Source organism: Anolis carolinensis, chromosome 6 (assembly GCF_035594765.1).
Source record: "Anolis carolinensis isolate JA03-04 chromosome 6, rAnoCar3.1.pri, whole genome shotgun sequence".
In the NCBI taxonomy this organism is placed as follows: domain Eukaryota; kingdom Metazoa; phylum Chordata; class Lepidosauria; order Squamata; family Dactyloidae; genus Anolis; species Anolis carolinensis.
In genome coordinates, this window is record NC_085846.1 from 72,500,179 (window position 1) to 72,522,753 (window position 22,575).

General features: G+C 40.4%; 1 protein-coding gene across 2 annotated transcripts in view; it reads left to right on the top strand.

The window, feature by feature from the left end:
* Positions 1-22,575, top strand: part of gadl1 (glutamate decarboxylase like 1) — a 155,543-nt gene that overhangs the window by 55,380 nt on the left and 77,588 nt on the right. For both annotated transcript variants that reach the window (XM_062958196.1, XM_062958195.1), the window contains exons 9-12: positions 2,195-2,311; positions 13,351-13,415; positions 13,791-13,872; positions 21,047-21,246. In XM_062958196.1, the coding sequence (XP_062814266.1) occupies positions 2,195-2,311; positions 13,351-13,415; positions 13,791-13,872; positions 21,047-21,246 (464 nt within the window). The remainder of the gene's footprint in view (positions 1-2,194; positions 2,312-13,350; positions 13,416-13,790; positions 13,873-21,046; positions 21,247-22,575) is intronic.

Genomic DNA, 22,575 nt, shown 5'->3' on the forward strand with positions numbered 1-22,575 from the left:
CCTCAGGCAAATCATACTCTCCATGCCTCAGAAGACAATGGTAAATCTCTTCTGATCAAATCTTGCCAAGAAAACTTAGGCACACCATAGGTTGGAAATAACTTGAAGGCACACAACAAGGACAGATTAGTCCCATGAATACAGGAAGTCATCCTGCTTTCCTAAACTTTGTGGCCAAATTTTACCTTAGGGTTACATAGCATTTGTATGTTTATGTGGAATCACACACTGAATGTTTCATACAACCATTATGTTGATTGCGCAACACTGTGCAGCTGAGTGCACGATCGAATCCTATACATGCATCTCCATGCACTGCTGCATGTGCAAACCCACTTCTACAACTTTGAACTGAATGCAGACATCCTTCATCTGACAAACATGTCCAACTATTTCCGTACGGGAGATAGATATACATACACACACATATTACACACACACACACAGGAAACTCTATCTGGTAAATAGGGTTTTAGTGGACCTATAAAAATCCTTAGAATGTCTTGTCTTTGAGATAAGAGCCAAATAATATGCATGCATTCAAGAGTCAATTAAAACAAAGCACTCACACCCCTTTCCCTTTTACACCTAAATCCCCTCTTCAATCCGATTCTTGAGTCCAATGTTGGCACTTAAAATGGACAAGCATATATTTTGATTTTGAGGATTGTGTATCAATATGTGACCAGTCCCCCTAATTAATTCTGGTAGTGATGTAGAAAATAAACTCCAAAGATGTGTGTGTAAAATTAAGTTAAACCCTAGTTTGATGCTGGTTCTACCAACAGTAAAACCCTTTTTCCTGAATCCCCCCCCCCCAAAAAAAAATACTCAGCTCTCATCAAACTAAAGTTCCCCCTCTCACTTACTGCTGTTGTCTCCACTAATAATTTATTTGTTCTTGACTGGTCCTGTTCCATCTGATTCTTCCAAGCTTTAATACATTCCTATCTGTCCTTGTACATATCTCTATTTCTGCCTGGCCCTAACTAACAAATAACCCTCTAGATTTATAATCTTTCTCCTGTAGCCCCACCAACTCTATTCCATGTGAACCAGATTACTCTGGTTTGCCAAACTCCTCTGTTTCCCACTTTGGTTCTGTTGATTATCACCCATATCCCCAAGGCAAACTGGGGATACTTCTACACTGTCCAAGTAATGTGGGACAAAAGCGACAATGGCAGAATCGAATCAAATATGCATCTGATCATGTGTGAAGGCCTGGAACTGGAGAAATCAGATCCAACCTGGTTCCAAGATCCACAGTATTGGTGGTTTGAAGTCCATAGAGTATTTGGGCCTCATGCGCATATGTGGATCACTGAAGTGCTTGCCCCTTAAGTGGTTTTGCCATGTGATGTGGTTTACACTTATGTGTACTAATGCGCATAACAGGGCCTATTTTGGAATATCCCTCATTTTTGCTTACCCTGGTTTAAGACCTCTAATTTATGTTCCTGTACATGTTTGTGCCATGCATCATTTAAACACTGGATATTGAAATGCCTTCAATCCACCTTAAGTGGTCAGTGTAGATATGCCCTGGGAAAGGAGTAATATTGGAGCTGCCATAGTGGAGGAGACGGTTAACCTTCCGGCATGCAGACCTCAGTTCCAATCCAGAGCAGTGGCTAACTTGATTTAAAAATAAAGTAATGATAAATGTAATTATTCATTTAATGTAATGTATATAATATATTCCTCATGGGAGTACTTTTTTTTCTTATGAAGATCCAATCATAGTCAACCCTTAAATATAGGGATATTATTGTGAAACGAGGACTTTGCCATGAGGTAGAATGAATCAACTTTCTTACATATTCTTACACTATTAAAAGGCAGGAAATTGCCACTTATTATGATGATGCCTTAGATTGGTCCTATTATAAAGGAAATAATTCCAAGTGAAATTTAGAGAAAGAGCAACATGTGTCTTAAGTTCTTGAGACCAGACTTTATAATATTGCAAAAGAACATTGATTCAGTATTTTATAATATTGTACTTAAGTAACCCAGGTTTTTCCAAAATGTTTGGTCTACAATATCCTGTGTAGTTTTCCATTGTGGATGTAAAATGTAGCCACTGTTAGTCTTGTCCTAGATTCCCAGACCTTATTGTTTTTAGTGTTACGCTTACTGGAGAATTTGAACTGTACAAACAATCTCTCTTTTGTTTTGGCTCATTCCACAGGGTTCAGCACCATTTTTTGTCAGCGCTACAGCTGGCACCACAGTTTTGGGAGCATTTGATCCTTTGGATGAAATAGCCGACATCTGTGAAAGATATGGCCTTTGGCTGCATGTTGATGTAAGTTTGTTTTAATACCATTGGTTCTTTGTTTTGCTTGTATTTGTATTTTTAGCTAAAGAACTATTTTCACAAACTAGTTCTTTCAAAATGTGTAGCTAATTTCACAAATTTAATGAATGGGGCTCTGGAAAATAAATTGTATTCAGTTATTTTTCATTTATTTGTTACATCTGTATGGCACCTTCCTCTAAAGCAGGGTGAGGAACTTCTTTGTTTCCAATTGTTATTAGAATCCAAGTCTTATGACTTCCAGATAAGCTAATAGTCAGGGATGCTGTGAGATATAGAACAGTATGACAAGGACTACTTTTTTTTCTGCTCCCACTTCAAGGAGTTTACAACACATTTATTTTTATGAAGTCTTGGATTTTTTTAAACCAAAGTCCAGGGCTGTAGCCAGTTTCATCTCACTTTTTTCTTTATGCAGACAGATTAAGAATTTAACAAAGAAGTAGCTGTGTTAGTCTCTTACAGCTTAAAAAGGAAAAGGGGCAAAGGAGGAGAAACTGAAATGTATTAGCACTTTTTAAACTATTTGATTTATTTTTAGCGTGAACTTTCATGAATATCAGTTCATTTCTTTAGATGCATTACACAGTGATATTAAAGGCTCAGATTATTAAGCATATATTTATAGAGTTATGGGGGTATAATAAAATGCAATGGGTTCCAGAAAGATGCAAATTGTGACCCTCACCTTAAATCGTCTAAGTGTGTGAGATGATATAGGTCCTTGGGATCTCTACAGTAGCCAGTTAGTACTGATACCTGAAAGCAATAAATCTGCATACCAAAAGTTAGTTCCTTAGAACAAACGTTCTCTGAAGAGATTCTTTTTGTTATATGTGCAATTTTGAGGACTCGTGTATTAGTATATTAAATCATAATCTTTGTTCATACTTTTACTAATAGGTTTTGACTTTCTCAATATAAATCATCTCAGCTCTTTTTCTTTCCCATTTTCCTTCATAATTTCCTTGTTCTGGAACCATGACTTGTAAATTCTGTATTGTATGACTAGTAAAGTTGTGCTTCTGAGAGAGGTGTATTATTCTCCAAAACTGGTTTTAAGCAATTGATGATGCATTTGAGTGGTCTCAGCTGTGGGCTGTATGTGATTTATTTATTTCGTGTCAAAAGCATTGCATAATAAATAAGTTTAAAAGCGATAAAATTAAGGAATCACAAACAGCTAAATAGTTTTAGACCAAAAGTGGGCAACAACAATTGCATTGTCTGTAGCTTTGAACAACTCCTCCGTGCATGAGGCAGGGCATTGTGGGCAAGCATACATATGAGGAGTTGTTTGTTCTGCTCCACAGTCACGTAAGGTGGAGGATTCCTCCAGGTAGTGCCATCTTGCCAGATTGTATGTGATAACTTGTGATATTTTGACATTTTCTGGGGTTTTTTTTGTCTGCTTTGTGGTACATTGATTCAGGATATTCTCCTGAAGTTGGAAGCATGTAACTGTGTAAAGTGATCAGTGGGTTTTCAATAAAGTGGGATGCTTAAAAGTTGCTTGTGTGTTGCACAGTTGGGTCAAAAAAGTGAATTTGGATTGTTCCAAATTGTTGATAGTACAATTGAATTTGTAGAAATCCTGCTGAAATTTCCCAAATGATTCCTTTCCATAATGACATTCAGTGGTCTTAACTGGGGCTTTGCTATGCCATGTATATGGACTGGTACAGTGCTTTGAAGGCTATTAGAATGCTCAATAAATATGAAGGTCCACCAGATACTTGTTTGCAGAAGCACCAACAAGTGTGAGCTCTGCAGTGACAGCCTGACCCCATTGGCGAAAGAGGACCAGCTTCTTCTAATATGACAGGAGATTATGACAGGAGTCCTGAGCATCGCCTTGCACCCAAGCCTTTTCTAGTGACAGCTTGCAGATGTGAAATACATCACTCACCAGGCTGCAGCAATAGCCAAGAGAGCTCTTGTAGAAGGTACTTTATGTCTAATGAAGACCAAATTGAAATAGACTGCTTGACACCCAACATCAAACAAGAACTGCACATTTCCCCTGTGCAGGCCATCCTGGAGATCATGCCAAGTCAATGGGTTATGCTTTCAGATATTAGCCAAGAACCTCCTGAACCTGTGAATCTCCATGAGCTATTAGTATGCACATTGGGCAGTGTGTTGGATTACCTGAACTCACTATGTGAGAAAAAGGAGTTAAATCAGGGTACCCTGAGGCACATCTCCCTTCAATGGGTTTATCAGGATCAAGCCAGATGACTCTGATCTGGAAAACAATGAAAAGGCCAAGAATATTGTGCCCAGGAATGGGTCTTAATTTTCTGGATGCACATGATACCCCCCCCCCCCCAAAAAAAGCAGGGAGCAAACGTCTTGTGGATGGCTTTCAGGGGGAAGGAGTGGAATGTTGTAGCCTACCAGCTGTCTGCCACACTGCTAAGGCTGGCACTGGCAGCCAGCTATGGTGCCAGCAAGGTTGGTTATCCCAACATGGAAATTCTACTTTAGCCTTCTTTAAGAGATTGATTCACTCCTCAAGTCAGTTGCCATTTGCATCTGTTCTGCTGTATCCAGGGCTGGTTCAACAGGGGGGCCAGTGAAGCGCCTGCCGTGAGCACACGTCAAAGGGGGGAGCTGTCAAGGCGGGAAAGAAAGGGTCCCCCCCCCAGCCTTTTGCTTACCCATGCCAAAGTCTCCTCTCACGCTCTCTGTTTCTTTCTTTCTTTCTCCATCTTTCTTTCTTTTTTGGCTCTATTTTTCCCTCTGTCTCTCGAGTAAGTCCTGACAAACATGGCCCAGGGCTGCTGCTGGCATGAGTGAGCACGCGCCCGCGGAGCCAGGGCTGGGGAAAGGGGGAAACTGCTGCTGCTGCCGCTGGAGAAGGAGGCTGGCCGCTGCTTGCAAGAGTCGCCCAGGGTCTCACCTTCTTTCCTTTCTTTCTGTTGCTCACCTCCTTCCTCCGGCATTGAATCCACACCCAGGGCTTCTCTGCTCCCACCCACCGCAGCAGAAGGAGCGGTGGGAGCATCTTCAGAGGAGGAGCGAAGAGGAGCTGCGGTGGCAGGAGGAGAGAGTGGCCTGCCACCAGATCAATGTCTACCTCAGCAACGGCATCTCCCTCCACCACCGCCTCCCCGAGCACCTCCACTTGCAGTGAGTGCCTTCCAAGGAGGACTGAGGAGGCTACTTTCTAGAGCGCTTTCCAGACAAGGTAGAAAAACCCACAATAGCTGCTTTGAATTGGGTTATATGGCAGTGTGGACTCAGATAATCCAGGGTCCTTCCTCACAGCCATATAACCCAGAATATCAAGGCAGAAATACCCCAATGTCTGCTCTGAACTGAGTTATCTGAGTCCACACTGCCATATATTCCAGTTCAAAGCAGATAATGTGGGATTTTTTTCAGCTGTGTGGAAGGGGCCCAAGTAACATCAAGTTTGTAATTTCCAACAAACACTATTAGGAAAAGTCAGTCTTTTTTATGAATGCTCCCATTAGAAAATGCATAAGGATGTGGGTGAACTACAGCTCCCAGAATCATAGCTTAAGCATCCCCAACCCCCTCCCCAAGTGTTCACAGTTGGCCAAGTTGGGTCTGTGTGCCAAGTTTGGTCCAGATCCGTCATCAGATGGGTTCAGTGCTTTCTGAATACGGATGAACTATAACTTCCGGAGTCCACAGTCAGTCACCCCCAAACCCTGCCTGTATTCAAAGTTGGCCAAGTTGGGTCTGTATGCCTGGGGTTTCCTTGATCTGAGCTGACGGTCCTGGAGGAGGAATATGGGTGTGTGTGTGTATATATATATATATATATATATATATATATATGTGTGTGTGTGTGTATGTATATATATAGGGAGCTCCCAGTGGCGCAGTGGGTTAAATCACTGAGCTGTTAAACTTGCTGACCAAAAGGTTGCAGATTCAGATCTGGGGAGCAGAGTGAGCACCCGCTGTTAGCCCCAGCTTCTGCCAACCTAGCAGTTTGAAAACATGCAAATGTGAGTAGATCAATAGGTACTGCTCTGGCAGGAAAGTAACGGCCACATGACCTTAGAAGTGACAACGCTGGCTCTTTGGCTTAGAAATTGAGATAAGTACCAACCCCCAGAGTCGGACACAACTGGACTTAACGTCAGGGGAATACCTTTACCTATAGATAGATAGATAGATACATACATACATACATACATACATACATAGAGAGCGCATTTGGCTGGAGTCACACACTGTCCCTGTTCCGACTTTCATACAAATCCAGTTGAGAACAAACCTCCAGGACTTCTCTTGTTCCTAACACAGGGACTGCCTGTATAGATGTGGGCGAACCTGCATCTGAATGGAGGAAGCAGGCAAAGGAAGGCTTCCTTTTCTTCAGAGAAACACATTGATATAAAAAGGGGTGGACAGGAGGTGGTGGAAGAAGGGCCCACCTGCTTCCTTGTGGCCATGCATTTGAATAGGCAGGAAGCTTCCTTCTGCTGGTTAAAGTAGCTGGAGAGAGCGCCCACCGCCCTGCGTGCTGGCGTGCACCCGGGCGTGCGCGCTCTCCAGGAGGCTGCCACAGCCTTGCCCGCTGCCACCGACACCACCACCTTCAGGTCAGCAACCCAATAATTCATTGGCTGTTCGAATTTGGGGAGCTGGATGAGCTCCCGCTGTTAGCCCCAGCTTCTGCCAACCATGTAGTTCAGTGATTGGTTTGGGGGGGGGGGGCAAAATTTCTGTTTGCCTATCCTTGAAAATTACCTTGGACTGGATCTGTGTTTAGCCATCCTGAGTTTCAAGGGAAACTGAAAGTTTTTGATGGATGTGCTTTGCTTCCCCCTCACTGCTGTGTATGGTGCAAGCAGACCTTGGGGAGAAAGAGGACGGGGAGATCCAGACCCAAAGTGTGGGACAGTGGCAGCTGGAGACAGCAGTGGTGCTGCAAAGGAAGATCAGCAAATCCTCTATGGGATTCCCACAAGGACCCAGAAACTAAAGTGCAAGTATGGGGGAGAGGTGATAATTTTGTGGAAATCCTGCAGAGTTGTGATGTTTTTTCCAGTCAAGGCTCTCACAATGGTGGAACTCTTTTAAAAATTGACAAAAATGAGAGGTAGGGAAAGGGAGCGAGGGTGAGGTAGTCAGTTGAAATCCTGAAGGAGCTGTCCTGGCAGTGTGATTCTGGCATGTGCCACACTGCCATGAGGCTGCTCATAGAAATTGCTTTTGGTAAAGATTGTGGTGCAAAACATTCAGAGAGGTTGCTTGCAACAGCTATCGCAGCTGCATGACACTGGGGAGGACCACGTTGCTATTGGGGAAGCTCATAAAAATTGTTGTTTGTAAAAAGATTGTAAGGTTTAGATGTTGTGGTCCAGCTCAGGGAACCCCAGGGCAGGGAGGTTGGCCTTCAGGAAGACTAGCTGTTCCACTGAGAGGGGGTCCAACAAACTCCAGTGAGGGGTGACATCTCCACCCAGGCAGAAAACCCTCTCACTCTGCATGCTGTTAGTTGGACAGTTAAGAAACTTCCGAGCAATGGTCAACAGATCCGGCCACACCTGGCTCTGGGTAGACCAGTAGGCCAATAGATTGCAGGCCAGAGCCTCTACCAGCTTCTCTAAGTAACGATTAACTGAACTCTCTGTCAAGTCTGCCCTGCGTGCTTGGGTTGACTATGATCCAACTAGCATGGCAATGGTCTCGTCAATGAAATCTTCTCAATGCTGCTGCTGTTGCAGCCACTGATGCTGATGGCACCTCCAAGCTGTTAGCACCATTGTTTGTGCTGGGGTTGACTGGCATAGCTGCTATGGTGCAACCTCCTGGTGTGCCAGGGACAACATCTCCCACCCTGAGAGTGTATACATCCCTCATCAGGGTAACAAACTGTGCCTTCCATATAGCAACATCTTTAGGGCGAACAATGTCCTTTATGCATGGATTGCAGATAACTGCCAACATGTGGAGCTTGCTGCTTAACAACAGCTCCAGGCATTTCCAGACAGCAAATGTTAACTTCGTATCCACCTCAGGCATCTGGGATGTCAGTGGCCCAGCCAGGGAGTCAAGTGTCTGCTTGCCCCTAGTCTATCCAAGTGTTTCCTGAGCCCTAAGACAAGAAGACCACCTGTCTGAGAAGGGCTCTCAGAACAGAAATGGTATTGGTAGCATTTTTAAAGGCCTTTAGAACATAGATCAGCTGGGAGATGGTGTCCTACTCCTTTTTGTTTGGGACCAGCTTGGTTACCACTGCTATTGACAGGGAGACACTGTGGACTGCCTTCTGCTGCTCCACCATGTGTTGGAGCATCTGAAATGTCAAGTCCCAGCAGGTGGAAACATCTTGCAGCAGCATGTGTTGCTGAAGCCCCTCCACAGTCTGCCTGTCCCACAGCTGTTTGACACTTTTGCTGCTTTAGTGGACGTAACCTGTGATCTTGTGACAGCATTCAATCAGGTGACATATGTGATGGGGATTGTTGGGGTTCTGTTGTTCTTCAGGGCCCTTAAGAGAATCATTAACGGTGTTGTGTAGTAAGTCTGACTTTTCCCTCAGTCTGATCTTGCCCCTGGTGGGCATGCTCCAAAATTCCTGAGTGGTCAGCGTCTTCTTCCCCCCTATTGCAGAAGGGGATGTGGGAGTACTCTGGCGGCTGCTGCTGATGTTGGCAGTTTCTCCCTCCAATCTAACTGTTGGGTGATGCCTCTTCATGTGCATCCTCAACCCTGTGGTAGCTAGAAGCCTCAAGTCCTTTCCCCTGCTGACTTTCCCACTGCAATGATTGCAGACTGCTTGCGTGGCAAACTCAGAACGGACCTGGAAATGATCCCACGCATATGACTTCAGCCTTTCCATCACAACAGTGGATGTGGACACGGACATGGGCATTGTTGTGGGGCGAGGGGAGTGGAGAGTGCAGCAGCCTCAGAGGGAGAACCGGGAAGGGGAAGAAGTTCTATGAGTCCCCCCTTCAGATTCAAAGACATTATCCTCCTCCTGTGTTAGCTCCAAATTCAAATCCAGCTCTGCTTCCACCACAGAAATGGGAATTGGCAACTGGGACTGAGAGGGTTGAATCACAGCAGTTCTACTGGTACTAGCATCACTACCTCCACCACCCACAGTTGTATGTTGCTACTTGCAGGGTTCTCTCCTCCCTTTCTTTCCCCCTTAGGAATCACGGACAGACCCAGAGGATGTATGACCCAACCCACTTTCTCTGGAAAGCTTCATATTGTATATCTTCAAACAACTTTGATCAGACAACTTGTGTTTGTGTTCTTCTCTGACAGAAAAGGCAATAACAGCAGGCAGTAACTGTTGGCCCAAAAATGCAGCTGTGTGGCAGCCAGCTGGTGGCAGCTATTAATGCTATAATAGTAGACTCAGTTTCCAAATATGGTCTTGCTTGTTAGACTCAAGATAATGTATTTCCCAGAAGGCCAGGTGTATCAGTCGGTGTGCAGCCAGCTAATATAATATTAGGCTCCAAATATGGATTAAAGGGTTGCAGCTTGCTTACTTGTTCTAAGGCAAAACCCAAATTAATTTCAAATTATTTCCAGTCAGTCAGTGGACTTTGGCTCTGCAAGAGTGGCCCCTGTGGTGTCCAGTGCCTGGGGCCTAGTGCTTGAGAGACAGTCAAGGTAATAGCTAGAATATTAGACTCCAAGAGGGTTGCAGCTTGCTTGTCCTAAGGCTAAATCCAAATTAATTTCAAATTATTTCCCAATCAGTCACTCAGTGGACTTTAGCTTTGCAAGAGATGCACTGGGCCTGGGGCCCAGTGCATCAGAGGCAGTCAAGGTAATAGCTAGAATATTAGACTCCAAAAGGGTTGCAACTTGCTTTCTTGTTATAAGGCTAAACTCTGTCTCACTCCCTTCCTTCTTTGATCTCTCTCTCTCTCTCTCTCTCTCTCTCTCTTTCTACTCTGCTGTCTTGGACTGCCTGCCTCCCTTGAGCTATTGCTGCCCTCTTCCCTCGATCCCTTCCAGAGCTCGAATGGAGCCCGCTCTGGCGCTCTCTGAAATTTAAAGCCAAAATGGCAGCCGCTCCGCCTCCCTCTCCATCCTCTGTCAGCCCTGATTGGCTGAGAGGCATGCCAACAAGTTTGGCTTCACCTCTTACTGGGACTTAGTTAACCTGTGAATTTTTAATAAAAAATACATGAAGGCATCTTAAGGTTCAATTTCTTAATTCTTGGTGTGGATCGCTCATGCTTGTCGGATATTGTGTCATAAGTAGGAAAATAACGAAATTGATCTGACTTATGACGGTATACGACGTTTTTGCTCAAGCCTAGTAATTAGATGGTTGGTAAGATTCATGTGAGGGATTAATGTGAAAACAGTCCATGTGGTCTTAAAACTTCTAAAACATTGTGATAATGTCAGAAACTGAATGTCTGCCTCACTGGTTGAACCATTCATCTTAGTTCAGTATTTAGGGATTTATGGTATTAGTAATTAGTATTCATTCATTCACATTGAATATCTAGAATTATTCCTTGTTTTTTGTCATGCCAATGGCAGTATTCTTCAGAAATCTTTTGTTTTTCTATGGAGATTTGACATAACTCTGTTTGTTCAACAATTTAACGTCCTAAAGTGACTCCTTGCATATGACTTACATAAATGTATATTTATGTATATTTATGTCAAGCCAATGTCTGAATAATTATCCAGCTATCTGAATACTATTCTTGTAAGTTTTCAGTAAAACTATTTTAAAAAAATCTAAGGAGGATTAACATGAAGTGATCATTTTGTATGCTTGCTTTGATTCTCTTTGATAGGCTTTGCTATTTTTCTGCCTTTTTTGTAGGCGGTTTATTGGAGATAATATGTGAATCTCCACATCCCTGTGAACTCCTCATTTCAGAATTTATTTTCAGTTGAGTGCTTGACTATCATTCTTTTGAAAGACCTTCTGTTTCTTCCAACTAAATGATTTGGAAAACTCCAAAATTAAATTGCTTCCTTAGTATTTTGTTTCTTGATGCTGGCTACTAATGTAGCTGTCATTGAGATGTTATCTGATTGCTAGTGAAAAAGAAGGCATCATTCACAATTTCTTTAGAAAACTGGCCCAGGTAATCTCTTTTGTGCACCTAAGTATGTGGAAAATGCCTTGCAGCTATATGTTGATCCCAGATGGATGAATGCATGCTCAATTCTGCAAGGGCACCTCTGCTGTAATTTATCATTCTGTTCTTTTTAAGTCTCCTGAGAAAAAGCTATATATAAAATGTGCTAAATTTGTAATGGCTTGGGACAGATTCAGATCACTAAATATAGGCTGTTATTTATGACGTGAGCCCACATGAAGCAAACTGTCAATGTAGCATACTAATAGTGTAGACTTGAATGCACCAACTTAGATGTATTTCCCCATGGCACTACCATTTGGTGGTGGTGGTGGTATTGTGTGCTCCTCTGAGGCAGGAGACTTTGCTACTGGTAGCAGTGTTGCTGGTAGGGTTTTCCATGTCAAAAATGATTTTTCATGTGTTAAACAGCTGCTGGGCAGCAATGGACGTGTTTGTGTGTGTGTGTGTGTGTGTGTGTGTGTGTGTTGACAATGAGTGAAGGATTTCTCGGAGACAAAAGCAGTATCACCATACATAGCACTTGTTAATACTGCACCGGAAGAGGAATGGAAAATCTGCATTTGATTACACTTTCCCATGAAAACCATGTGATGAAACAATCCAAAATGAAGCAAAAGAGAATGCCAGAAGATAAAATTCTCAGATTGGATGGCACCCAGCAAGCTACTGAGCTGGAGCAAATGACAACTATGAATAGTGCTTTGGATAATGACACAACTAGACTCAAGAAAAAAGATGTTCAGCTGTTGATGTGCTCAGAGGTGAAAGTCAAGTCTGAAGCTGCACAACCCATATTATAGGAACATTGAATATGAGAAGCATGAATCAGGGGAAGCTAGAAATAGTAAAAATGGAACATACAAGTATTGCAATATGAAGGGTGAGTGAGCTAAAATGGGTAATTACAAAGTATTTTACTCAGGAAATGAAAATCTAAGAAGAAATGGGGTAACATTAATAGTGAGGAGAAATACAGGGTGTTTGAAAAAGAATTCCCTATTCACCATTTAATTTCCCTATTCACCATTGAATTTCAATGGTGAATAGGGAGTTCTTTTTCAAACACCCTGTATAGTCAAAATCCAGTTTAATGCAGAAAATCTCAGATCTGGGATATAGGGCCTGTCTGGAAGGACCCTCTGTTTCCAGAGATTTGGTTTCCAAAACAGCTGGAATTCCTGGATCCCGTTTTGAAAATGGAATCCACACCTCTACTTGTCATTGTGGCAGCAGCCACAGAGCTCCAGAGACTTCTAACCATCATAGAGCTCCTTTGCTGATGTCAGCAAAGAGAAAGTGTCTTGGAGAAAGTAGGAGGGAAAGGAAGAGGCAGACAATGGTCAGCGCTTTCCCCTTTTCCCTGTGTTGTGAAGTGCAGAGAAAAGGGGATGGTAGCTTGTGCTGTGTGAATAGTGGGATCAGTTCCACCTAGAACCGGGCCAACTGTTCGCACCAATCTCGAAGTGTGGTGCTCCTCCAGAGTTTCAGGGAAGCTCTGAAGCATTCCCCAACTTGTGCTAATGCGAGGTAAAATCGGGTTAACTGGTGTTAAGTGCTGGAAATCCCTGAATGCCATCCTAATGTTCAGGAGTGACTTCTGGCCCAATTTAGGGAATGTGACCTGAAATCTGGTAGGAATGTGAGGATCTAAGATTCCTTTCTTAAGAATGGCACCCTTCCCTACTGTCCTTCTAGTTTGAATCCCTGCTTGAACATGGAAACCTATTGTGCAAGCCACACTTTCTCATCCTCAGAGGAGAATATGGTAATCAATTCCTGAACAGATCTTGTTCATCTTAGGGTGCCACTAAGCCTGGAATAGCTTGGAAGCACACAACAACAAATCTAAAATTACGTTTGAGGAGTCCAAATGGTATATCTTCCTTTGTTTTTTGTTTTGTGTTTTGTGTTTCTAACTTTTCATAAACATTTCTACAGGCATCATGGGGAGGCTCGGCATTGCTATCCAGGAAACATTGTAGGCTTCTACATGGCATCCACAGGTATGCAAAATTTAATTTGTAAAGTATAATAATTTAAAACCAATAGTAAGCACTTTTGAAGTTTCAGTGAGAACACCAACTTTTACATTCATTTATGCCAGTGGCATTTTGCTTTAGCTAGATTGTCTCCTATGAATGCTTCCCATTCCTATTAAAGTCTTTTTTTTAAAAAAAATAGCAAGTTTGGAAAGAAACTGAAAAATATTTTAGATTGAGAGTGATGAATCTCCAGATATTTTAGGCTGTAGCATCCATTGTATTTTAACCTGGACTATAGCTTACATTAACAAAATTGTCCCATGTTTGCTTTGAATTATTATATGGGTAGAAAATATTATAGAATTCTTGTAAAAGAAGAATTCTGTTTTCTTCCAGGGCCAACTCTGTTGCATGGAATCCTCATAAGATGCTTATGGCAGGGATCCAGTGCTGTGCCCTTCTGGTGAAAGACAGTTCAGTAAGTCATGCTTTTAATGTTTCAGATATGACAAGGGTCGGCTTCTGATGAATTCTGGAAAATGCAGAAAATAACTTGTGATATCTTCCTTGTGTGATTTTTAAAATGCAAAGTATGAAATTGCAGGAAATGTAGATAGTATGTCAGGTGCTGACAGGAGATAAAATATATGTGAGTCTGCTGTTATTTCTGCATATGATTCCCTCTCTTAAATGCATGCATTTTGATATTTGCAATATTTATTGTTTTATTTTCATGTCAGTTTATTTACATGTAAGAAGGAGAAACTGCTCTTTCAGAATGATATTTTGAATAAAAATAATATATCTTGTGTAAATCAAAAGCCAGTGGAAAAGGTAGAAAAAAGAAATTGGCAAAAGATGCCCATATCTTTCTATAAAATAAGGCTTATTTCTTTGTTTTGGTGTCATAAGTTATGAAATGACTTTTAATAGATAAAACATCAGTGTTATTTAATGGCTTGGAGAACTAACCATGTCTTAAAATGATTCAATAGAAAATATTTATTAAATGAAGTTGTAAATGGTGACTTCTCACATGGAATGGAAACACCCGGTAGCTATATCATAATTGTAGAAAATATAAAAGAAATGAGTGGGTATGCATTGCTCTTTGATCCCCTCTTTATCTTCTTAATTATGTTGAAGATTTTATTTCAAAAGAACATGAAATACTTAACATCATGGTTTGCTGCAAGAGGATGCTTTTATCATGGGTTCATTCTCCCTTTTCCTTCTTTCCTCTGTTCAATGACTTACTATTTTGTTTTTGCCTTTATTATCCCTACAGCATCCCCAAATGTATTTAAATACATCTCTTCATATGTGGTCATTTATTTATTTTGTTGTGTTGCTCTGTGGAATGCCACAAACACTGATAACAGTGATAGAACAACCAGCACTAAAAAATACTTAATTTCAATGGTAATTAAAGCCATTATATTAGATCCACACTGAGGGCACGTCCACACTGTAGAATTAGTGCAGTTCGACACAATCTTAACTGCCATGACTCAATGCTATGGAATCATGGGAGCTGTAGTTTTGCAAATTCTGTAGTTAGTGCCTTTCAAAACTACAGCTCCCAGGATTCCATAGCATTGAGACATGGCAGTTAAAGTAGTGTCAAACAGTATTAATTCTACAGTGTAGATGCACATTGAGTCATGCTTTGAGGAGAGTCATTGAAGTTGATGAGACTTAAGTCAGTCTTGATGGCAAGTCCTATATGTTGTGTTTACTGTCACAAGAAATCTACTTTCATTTAAGGATTGGGTGCTATTTTGCTTTTCTTTCATCTTCAGTTCAATTGAAAGCCAATTAGAATCAATTCCAGGATTTTAAATAGCTTTTGACCTTTTGGAAATGCATATATATTAGTCAATATTTTCTCTAGCAGAATTCAATTTTGGTTTTATTTGCATATGCAAGTTGATGATTTATTAACATTTTGTAGACACTTTCCCAGACCTATGGGGCTGGGGAAACATTGGGACCCTTTGGATCTCATTACAATTGGCCTGCCACTTTTGACAGCCTTCACCTTCGGCAATTGAGGTATGGCAGAATTGCAAGTAGTTGTGGTTTGACAACATGTGTAGTGCCACAAATTGCCTGTCCTCAGACTAGAACATACTGCAAGTCAGTCAGTCTCTCTCTTTGTACAAAAATAAGCTCCATTGGGTGAAACTCGTTTCCAGGTAAATGACTGTAGTCTAAATATATCAGTGAACAGAAGCATAACTGAAATAAACATGCCTTAAAAATGTTGCAAGTTATGTTTGAATGCCATTGAGTTAACCAAGAGTAATATTCTCAGCTGGAGGAGGGGACAAAGTGCTTTAAATTGATTGAAATGAGAAAGCATTTGAGCTACAGAGACAGTGAAACCTAGAGATTAGAGCATCCATTGTAAAAGCACAGATCAATCAAAGCAGTTGCTGGGTGTTCTCTGTGTTGACAAGAAGTACAGATGAAGAGCACAATAGCTCCCACAATGCCCTATGAAAACAAGCCTTTCAAGTTTGAATTAAAGTGCTTGATAGTTTAGTTAGGAGATCAGTAAGCAAGTAGACTGGTATGCAGTTTTTATATATTAGCAGAAGTGGGAAAAATACTTTTTCACACTACAGCTTGTAGACTTTTTCAAGTAATATGACCAGTAGCCAAATTGTCCTCTAAAAAGTGACTTTTCTAAGTACTGCACATTTGGTTTTTTAATGTTAATAAATGACGGTCAACATTTTTTCTAATATTCATCCCATGCACATCATTAGTTGGTAATTTTGTCAATCCATTAGCTCTATCCATGCACAGAGTACATTACATTTTATACTCATTCTTGAGAGTACAGGTTTGCCTTAATTAATGAAGTAGTTTATTCCTGTACTTTTCTTCTTTGACAGCAACTTTCACGTTAGAAGTCAAGCTTTATTTCACTATTTACTCCAGACGCACAACTCCAACCCAATATTGAAAGTCTTTCTCCAGTCCTCTTTCATCGCCCCAATACTAGTGTTGCTAAAACATTACATCTAGGCAGAGATGACATTGTTAAAAAGAGCTTCTTTGTCAGAGGCTTTGTTAACTGAGGGAGTTCATTAAACTCATGATCATTTCTGGGCATCATAATGAATGGAGGCAGTCACTATTTGTGTGAGCATCAAGTAGTCCATTGGATCCACCAGGCTTTGACTTTCATAGTAATGCATCTATATCTATCTATCGAGAGAGAGAGAGAGAGAGAGAGAGAGAGAGAGAGAGAGAGGGGCGCATTCAGCTCCCAAAAGGCATAACACAGAAGAAGAATTACAGGGTGATAGAAATCTCAGTAGGAAATCTGTGCCTTAGTAATTGAAGCACATGCTCTTTGTGAACATAATTTATTTCAAATGGTGAAAGCATTTAAACCAAAACTCTGCATAATTTGGTTTACTTACAAAATCCCCCCTTTTTAAAATGAGAATTCAGTTTTTTCAGTCAGAGAGAGGCAGATGTAGTGACATCTGTTAGCAGATATTTCCTCTCACTTACTGTTGTCTCACCCCTGTTTGTAACTATGAATTTTTTGTAAGTCAGATGTTTGTAACTCAGGGACTGCTTGTACTTTCTGGTCTTTCTTGGCACTCTAGAGGACACACTTCAGAATACATAATAATTCAATGACATCCTACAATGGAATAAAGAGATCAGACACAAAGAGTTGGGTTAAATGTGGATCACTCTATTGACCTGGAATCTATTTACACAGTGATGAACTTGGAAGAAGAAAAGGAATCAACCTGGTGAGGGTCCAGCTGAGGCCAAGTGGCACCTCTTACTACTTTCCCAGGCTTGTCTTGGGTGAAAAACCTAACAAACATAACCAGTGGCAAGAATGAGAGATGCAGTTCTACAACAACTGAAGGTCTAAATGGCTCCTGTTCCAGTTCCATGCAGGTTACCTGATCTCTTTCACTAAAAAGGATTAATCTGCAATTTTCTGCTTACAAAAGCAGATGATCTCTAATTAACCTATGGTTTTCCCTAATGTCCCTTGTTTTGCCCCCTCCCCCTCACATGTGAGGCCAATACTGGAAGTGTATGTAAAGCAGTGCTACTCAAAGTGATGGTCTCTGGAATGATGCCACCCCTGAGCCATTAGCTGAGCCCTAGGAATGCTATGGGAAAGATGCAATTGTTGCTAATGGGTTAACAAAAATTGTGCTTGTCTTTCACATCAGAGAACTGATGCAGGACAGCACAGAGGACCATATTTACACAAAAATACTATTTACTAGTATTGTGCATTTGTACGGAATTCCTGTTCATTTTGTATTGATTCATTCATTTTGTCTTATTTTCATATTTGTTTCTGCTAACGAAAATGAGGCCCCTATACGGATAGAATTTTCATCTCACTAACGAAAAAAACTGAAACTTTTCATGCCATTGGCTGCAATGGGAGGGCTTCAGAGGCTCACCTCCCTGCTCAGATTTAGAGCTAGAGGGGTGAAAATCGCCACACACGGAGGGGATATTGACCCCTTTTTGCCCACCAACTTTTAAAACATTTGCATCTTCCCCTGATTTCTAGTGAAAGAGCAGCAGTGAGATAAACGAACAAGAAAACCCAACAAGAAGTATTTCCCTTTAAATTTATTTATTTTAAAACAAATAAATAACCAATAGGAGGGAGAGGGGAGGGAGGAAGAGGGGGGTATAAAACTAAGAATAAAGAACCCCCACAGCCCCTTTCCTGATATTGTTTATTTTTAAATTATTAAGTTATAGAATTTTTAAAATAAGGGAAAAGCAAGCTCTCTGCAGGCAGCCAGGCAGAAATCATTGTGCCCCAACAAGGTGAAGCAGAGCACAGTGCACTCAAAGGTTGGGTATTATAAACCCCAAAAATGTATTTGCTTTCAAAAATGTAGAATAAAACACCAAACGAAATGGAGGACGAAGGCAGAGGCAGCAGGCAGGCAATTGAGCCGGTGAGAAAAACTGAGAAGGGAAAGGAAACCAACAAGGAAAGGAAAAAAAATTAAAATGAGGCAAGCAGCAGCCAGTCCAAATCCTCCCAAACCCCTAAATCTCCCAATAGTCCCAGAAGTGCCCTCACCAGAGGCAAGGCACAAAAAAGGCAAGCGAAGCCAAGGCAAGCCCAAGTGACACAGCAACAACACAGCAGCAGTGCAACCCAACCAGCCCTAGCATCCAGCAGCGGCAGCAATGGCTCTTTTGGGTGCAGTCCTCCACTCATATACACTCCCTGCCCTCCCTGCCCAGCCCACTTCAGTGATTCCTTGGCCTCCGATTGGCCAAGGATCACCTCCGATTGGCCAAGGATCATGAAACAATAGCATGAGGAAATGAAGGAAAAATGTTCATGCACATCTCTAATATTTACACAAAAATTGTACTACCAGAGTTGCTATAATGTAGTGGCTTAGATGTAAGTTATCTTCTAGGCATGGTTATAAGGATATTTCACATCTGCTGTGATTCCCCTTGTCCATTGATTCCTCAGATTTTGACCGTTATTGCTGCTCTGGGAAAAATATTAATAATACTATTACTAATGATACATACAACCATTATTATTACAGTAGAATCTCACTTATCCAACATTCAGTTATCCAACATTCTGGATTATCCAATGCAGTTTGCCCCCCGCCCCGATCCACAGCTGTTTCTCTAGGCAGCAAGGATTGAACTTTTTATGGATTTAATTTGTTGTCTGTAAGTTCATTTTATGCAATTCTATCTTTATTTGTAGTTAATTTGTTGGTAGCCAATGTTATTTTAGTCAATGTTTTCAATATAGTGCAATGTTTTGGTGTTAAATTCATAAATGCAGTAATTACTACATAACGTTACCTTGTATTGAATTGCCTTTTCTGTTGATTTGTTGTAAAATATGGTGATTTTGGTGCTTAATTTGACGCTTAATAAGCTTTTCCTTAATCCCTCCTTATTATCCGACATTTTCGCTTATCCAACGTTCTGCCAGTACGTTTCTGTTGGATAAGTAAGACTCTACTGTATTATTATTATTATTATTATTATTATTATTATTATTATTATTATTATTATTATTATTGATTTAGAGAATGCTTGTTTGCAGGAGTGCTTAATCAACTTAATGTCTCCAGTTTTGCCAGTGTATTAGAAGTAGCAGTGCGTGTTTTGCAGTTGTGATCACATTTGATATTGTGGTATTGACTATGTTTGGTGTTTGTACATCGCTGTGACAGACTATCGGGTGACTACTCTATAAATGTCTCTAAAATGGCATTTTAAAATAAAAGTAAAAGTAAAAATGAAAAAGTTACTAATTAAACTCAATTTGCATTGTTTCTATGTACACCATTTGATTTTTTTTTTTTACCTTTCCACCTCAGGCCTCATCTACACTGCAATATAATGCAGTTTCATATTGCAGTTTACCTGCATTGAACTACACTTATGAGTCTACACTTGCCATTCAGTGTGTTTAGACTGCATTATATGGCTGTGTAGATGGAGCCGCAGTTTGATGACTTGATGACATTTGATGATTGACCAAAATAATGTGCTGGATCTTGTGCTGATGTAGATCTTTTTAATGATGGGTGTTTAATTTTTTTTAAATTGTTTAATGTCATCTTCCCCCTAAACTGTATGGGAGAGCAATGTCATTTTAACTTTTTCATCTTCTGGATTTTTAACATTTTTAAAAATATGTTGTAAGCTGATTCAAGAATTGAATTGGGGAAAGGAGAGGTTTAAAAACCATCATAATCTAAACTCATTTACTTGTGACTGTTTCACACATATTAACTGATTTTGTTAGCTTTAATTCTGATGGCTTGTTGTATTCCTTGCTTTACATATCGACCCATTTTCTAGGGCAATTCACTTTGTTCTACCTAAATCCATTTTCAAGACATGCTAATTGTAGCTTGATTCATTCCCAATCAGCTGTTTTGCAGTGGCATTTACTGTGGAATTCTTTTAGAGAGTAAAAGACCTATGGACTCTCCAAGTGAAATAATACCATTTAGAGATGAAACAATTGTGCAGGGAAATGGTTTGCTGCCTAGTTTAAAAATCAAAGAACCACATATTTTTCAGAAGATCAGAGTTTATACTCTGAGTGTATCTTTATGCTGTGGAAAGAACAAAGTAATATGCCAACTGCAGTCATTATAATAATGGATACAATAATGGAACATCTATATTTGCTCAGAGATTCAGTAGAACTTGCTTCAAAATGTGGGATTACAATCTAAAGAATGAGAAAATCCTGGATTGAAATATAATATACCTGTGTTTTAAGTAATTACTGTGGGGATGATGTTTTGCTGAATAATATTAAGCTTCTAATAGAAATAAAGACAAACTAGCTGCCAAAGTATTGTGCAGCCTGACTTCTAATTACATATCCTCTCTTCCAGAGATATTGAATTTTTTGAGTCTGTGTGTTCAGGTGACATTTTTAGTTAGAAGTTAGAAGAATTAACTCATCCAGACTTTCCATCTTTTGTAACCATGTCTTTCAAACTATTTCTCCTTGAAGTCTTCTTCTTAACGACATATACTTCTGTAAGCAGAAAGTCTTTCATTCCTACTTGCAATCAATATGACAAAAGTTTCTAATGTTGCTTCAAATTATGTTGCATCTGAAACAGGGCTTGCTTAAGAGATGCTACTCTGCCAATGCTTCATACCTGTTCCAGCAAGACAAGTTCTACGATGTCAGCTATGACACAGGTGACAAATCAATCCAGTGCAGCAGAAGAGCAGATGCCTTCAAATTCTGGATGACATGGAAAGCACTGGGGACGACTGGCCTTGAGGAAAGAGTAAACAGAGCCCTTGCATTAGCCAGGTACAGTCATTTGAATGATAAGAGTTTCTAACCCCAAGATCATAAAGCAATGGCAATTAATTCATGTTAGAGTGTATAGCCTTAAAATGCATGTTTTCTAAATGCCCTAAAACAATGGTTCTCAACCAGGTGTTTTGGCCTACAACTCCCAGAAATCTCAGCCAGTTTATCAGCTGTTAGGATTTATGGGAGTTGAAGGCAAAAACATCTGGGGACCCACAGACTGAGAACCACTGTCCTAAAATGAAAATGTGGATGGGTAAACTAGAACTGAAACATATTGGCTTAATTCTCACACATCCACCATTGGTTAGAATAAGAAGAATGTGGTGTCCTTTCTATCTTCATTTGCATTCTTTAATGCAGTGGTTCACAAACCTAGATCCCTCAATGTTGTTGGGTTACAACCCATAGAATCCCTGACCATTGGCTATGCTGGCTGGGGTTTCTGGGGAGTTAGTCAAAAAATCACTGGTTCAGTGCAATTCTTCTCAATCACACCATTCTGCTTCATTCAAACCAGGAAAATTTGGTTTGGCTACAGCCTTACAAACCATAGTCAAACTGTGTTTGACAATTCCTGTGCACGAAGTTTAAATGACAGTTTACCACTTCATGCATCATAGAAAACAGTGACATAACAAACCCTAGAAACATAGTGTTAAAAGTATAATAGGGAAGAAGAGCTGGATATGTATAACGCCATACTTTTTATCAGCCTGGCAAACTATAGTTTATTGAAACAGGACTGTTATGTCTGAATTGGTCCAATATGGTTTTTGGATCTAAACATTTTCCCACTGATGGATTTGCAAGACGCTCCCAAACAAACATGAATTACAAATATAATATGATTGCCAAAATTGTATTAGATTGTGGTTGGAAATTCCAACATTTCTACCATTCAAGAATCAATCAGTAATAGAATTTACCAGTTGTGTCTATATTAATAAATTTCATAAGAGGTTGGCCAAATGATACATTTTCCCAAGAAAATAATACTGTATTAGTAAAATAGAATTAAATATGTTTTCTTTTTTCCTGCTTGAAACACTTGCATTATCTCTGTTCAATAAATTTCAACCATTATTGCTAGAAATGGATTGTCCTTGAAATCTTAACAATGACTGTTATCTTGGTAAGCAACTTGCGATTGCTTCTGTGATCTCAAATACACCCATTTGTTTGGATTTTACAGCTTTGTTGTAAGATGTTCTCTACGAGATTGTTAATGGTTCCTAGTATTTTTGTATTAATTTTTGAATTAGCACTAATTCCTGTCAATAACACAAACTCAACAAAGATGAAGGAATTGAGAATAATTTGGAG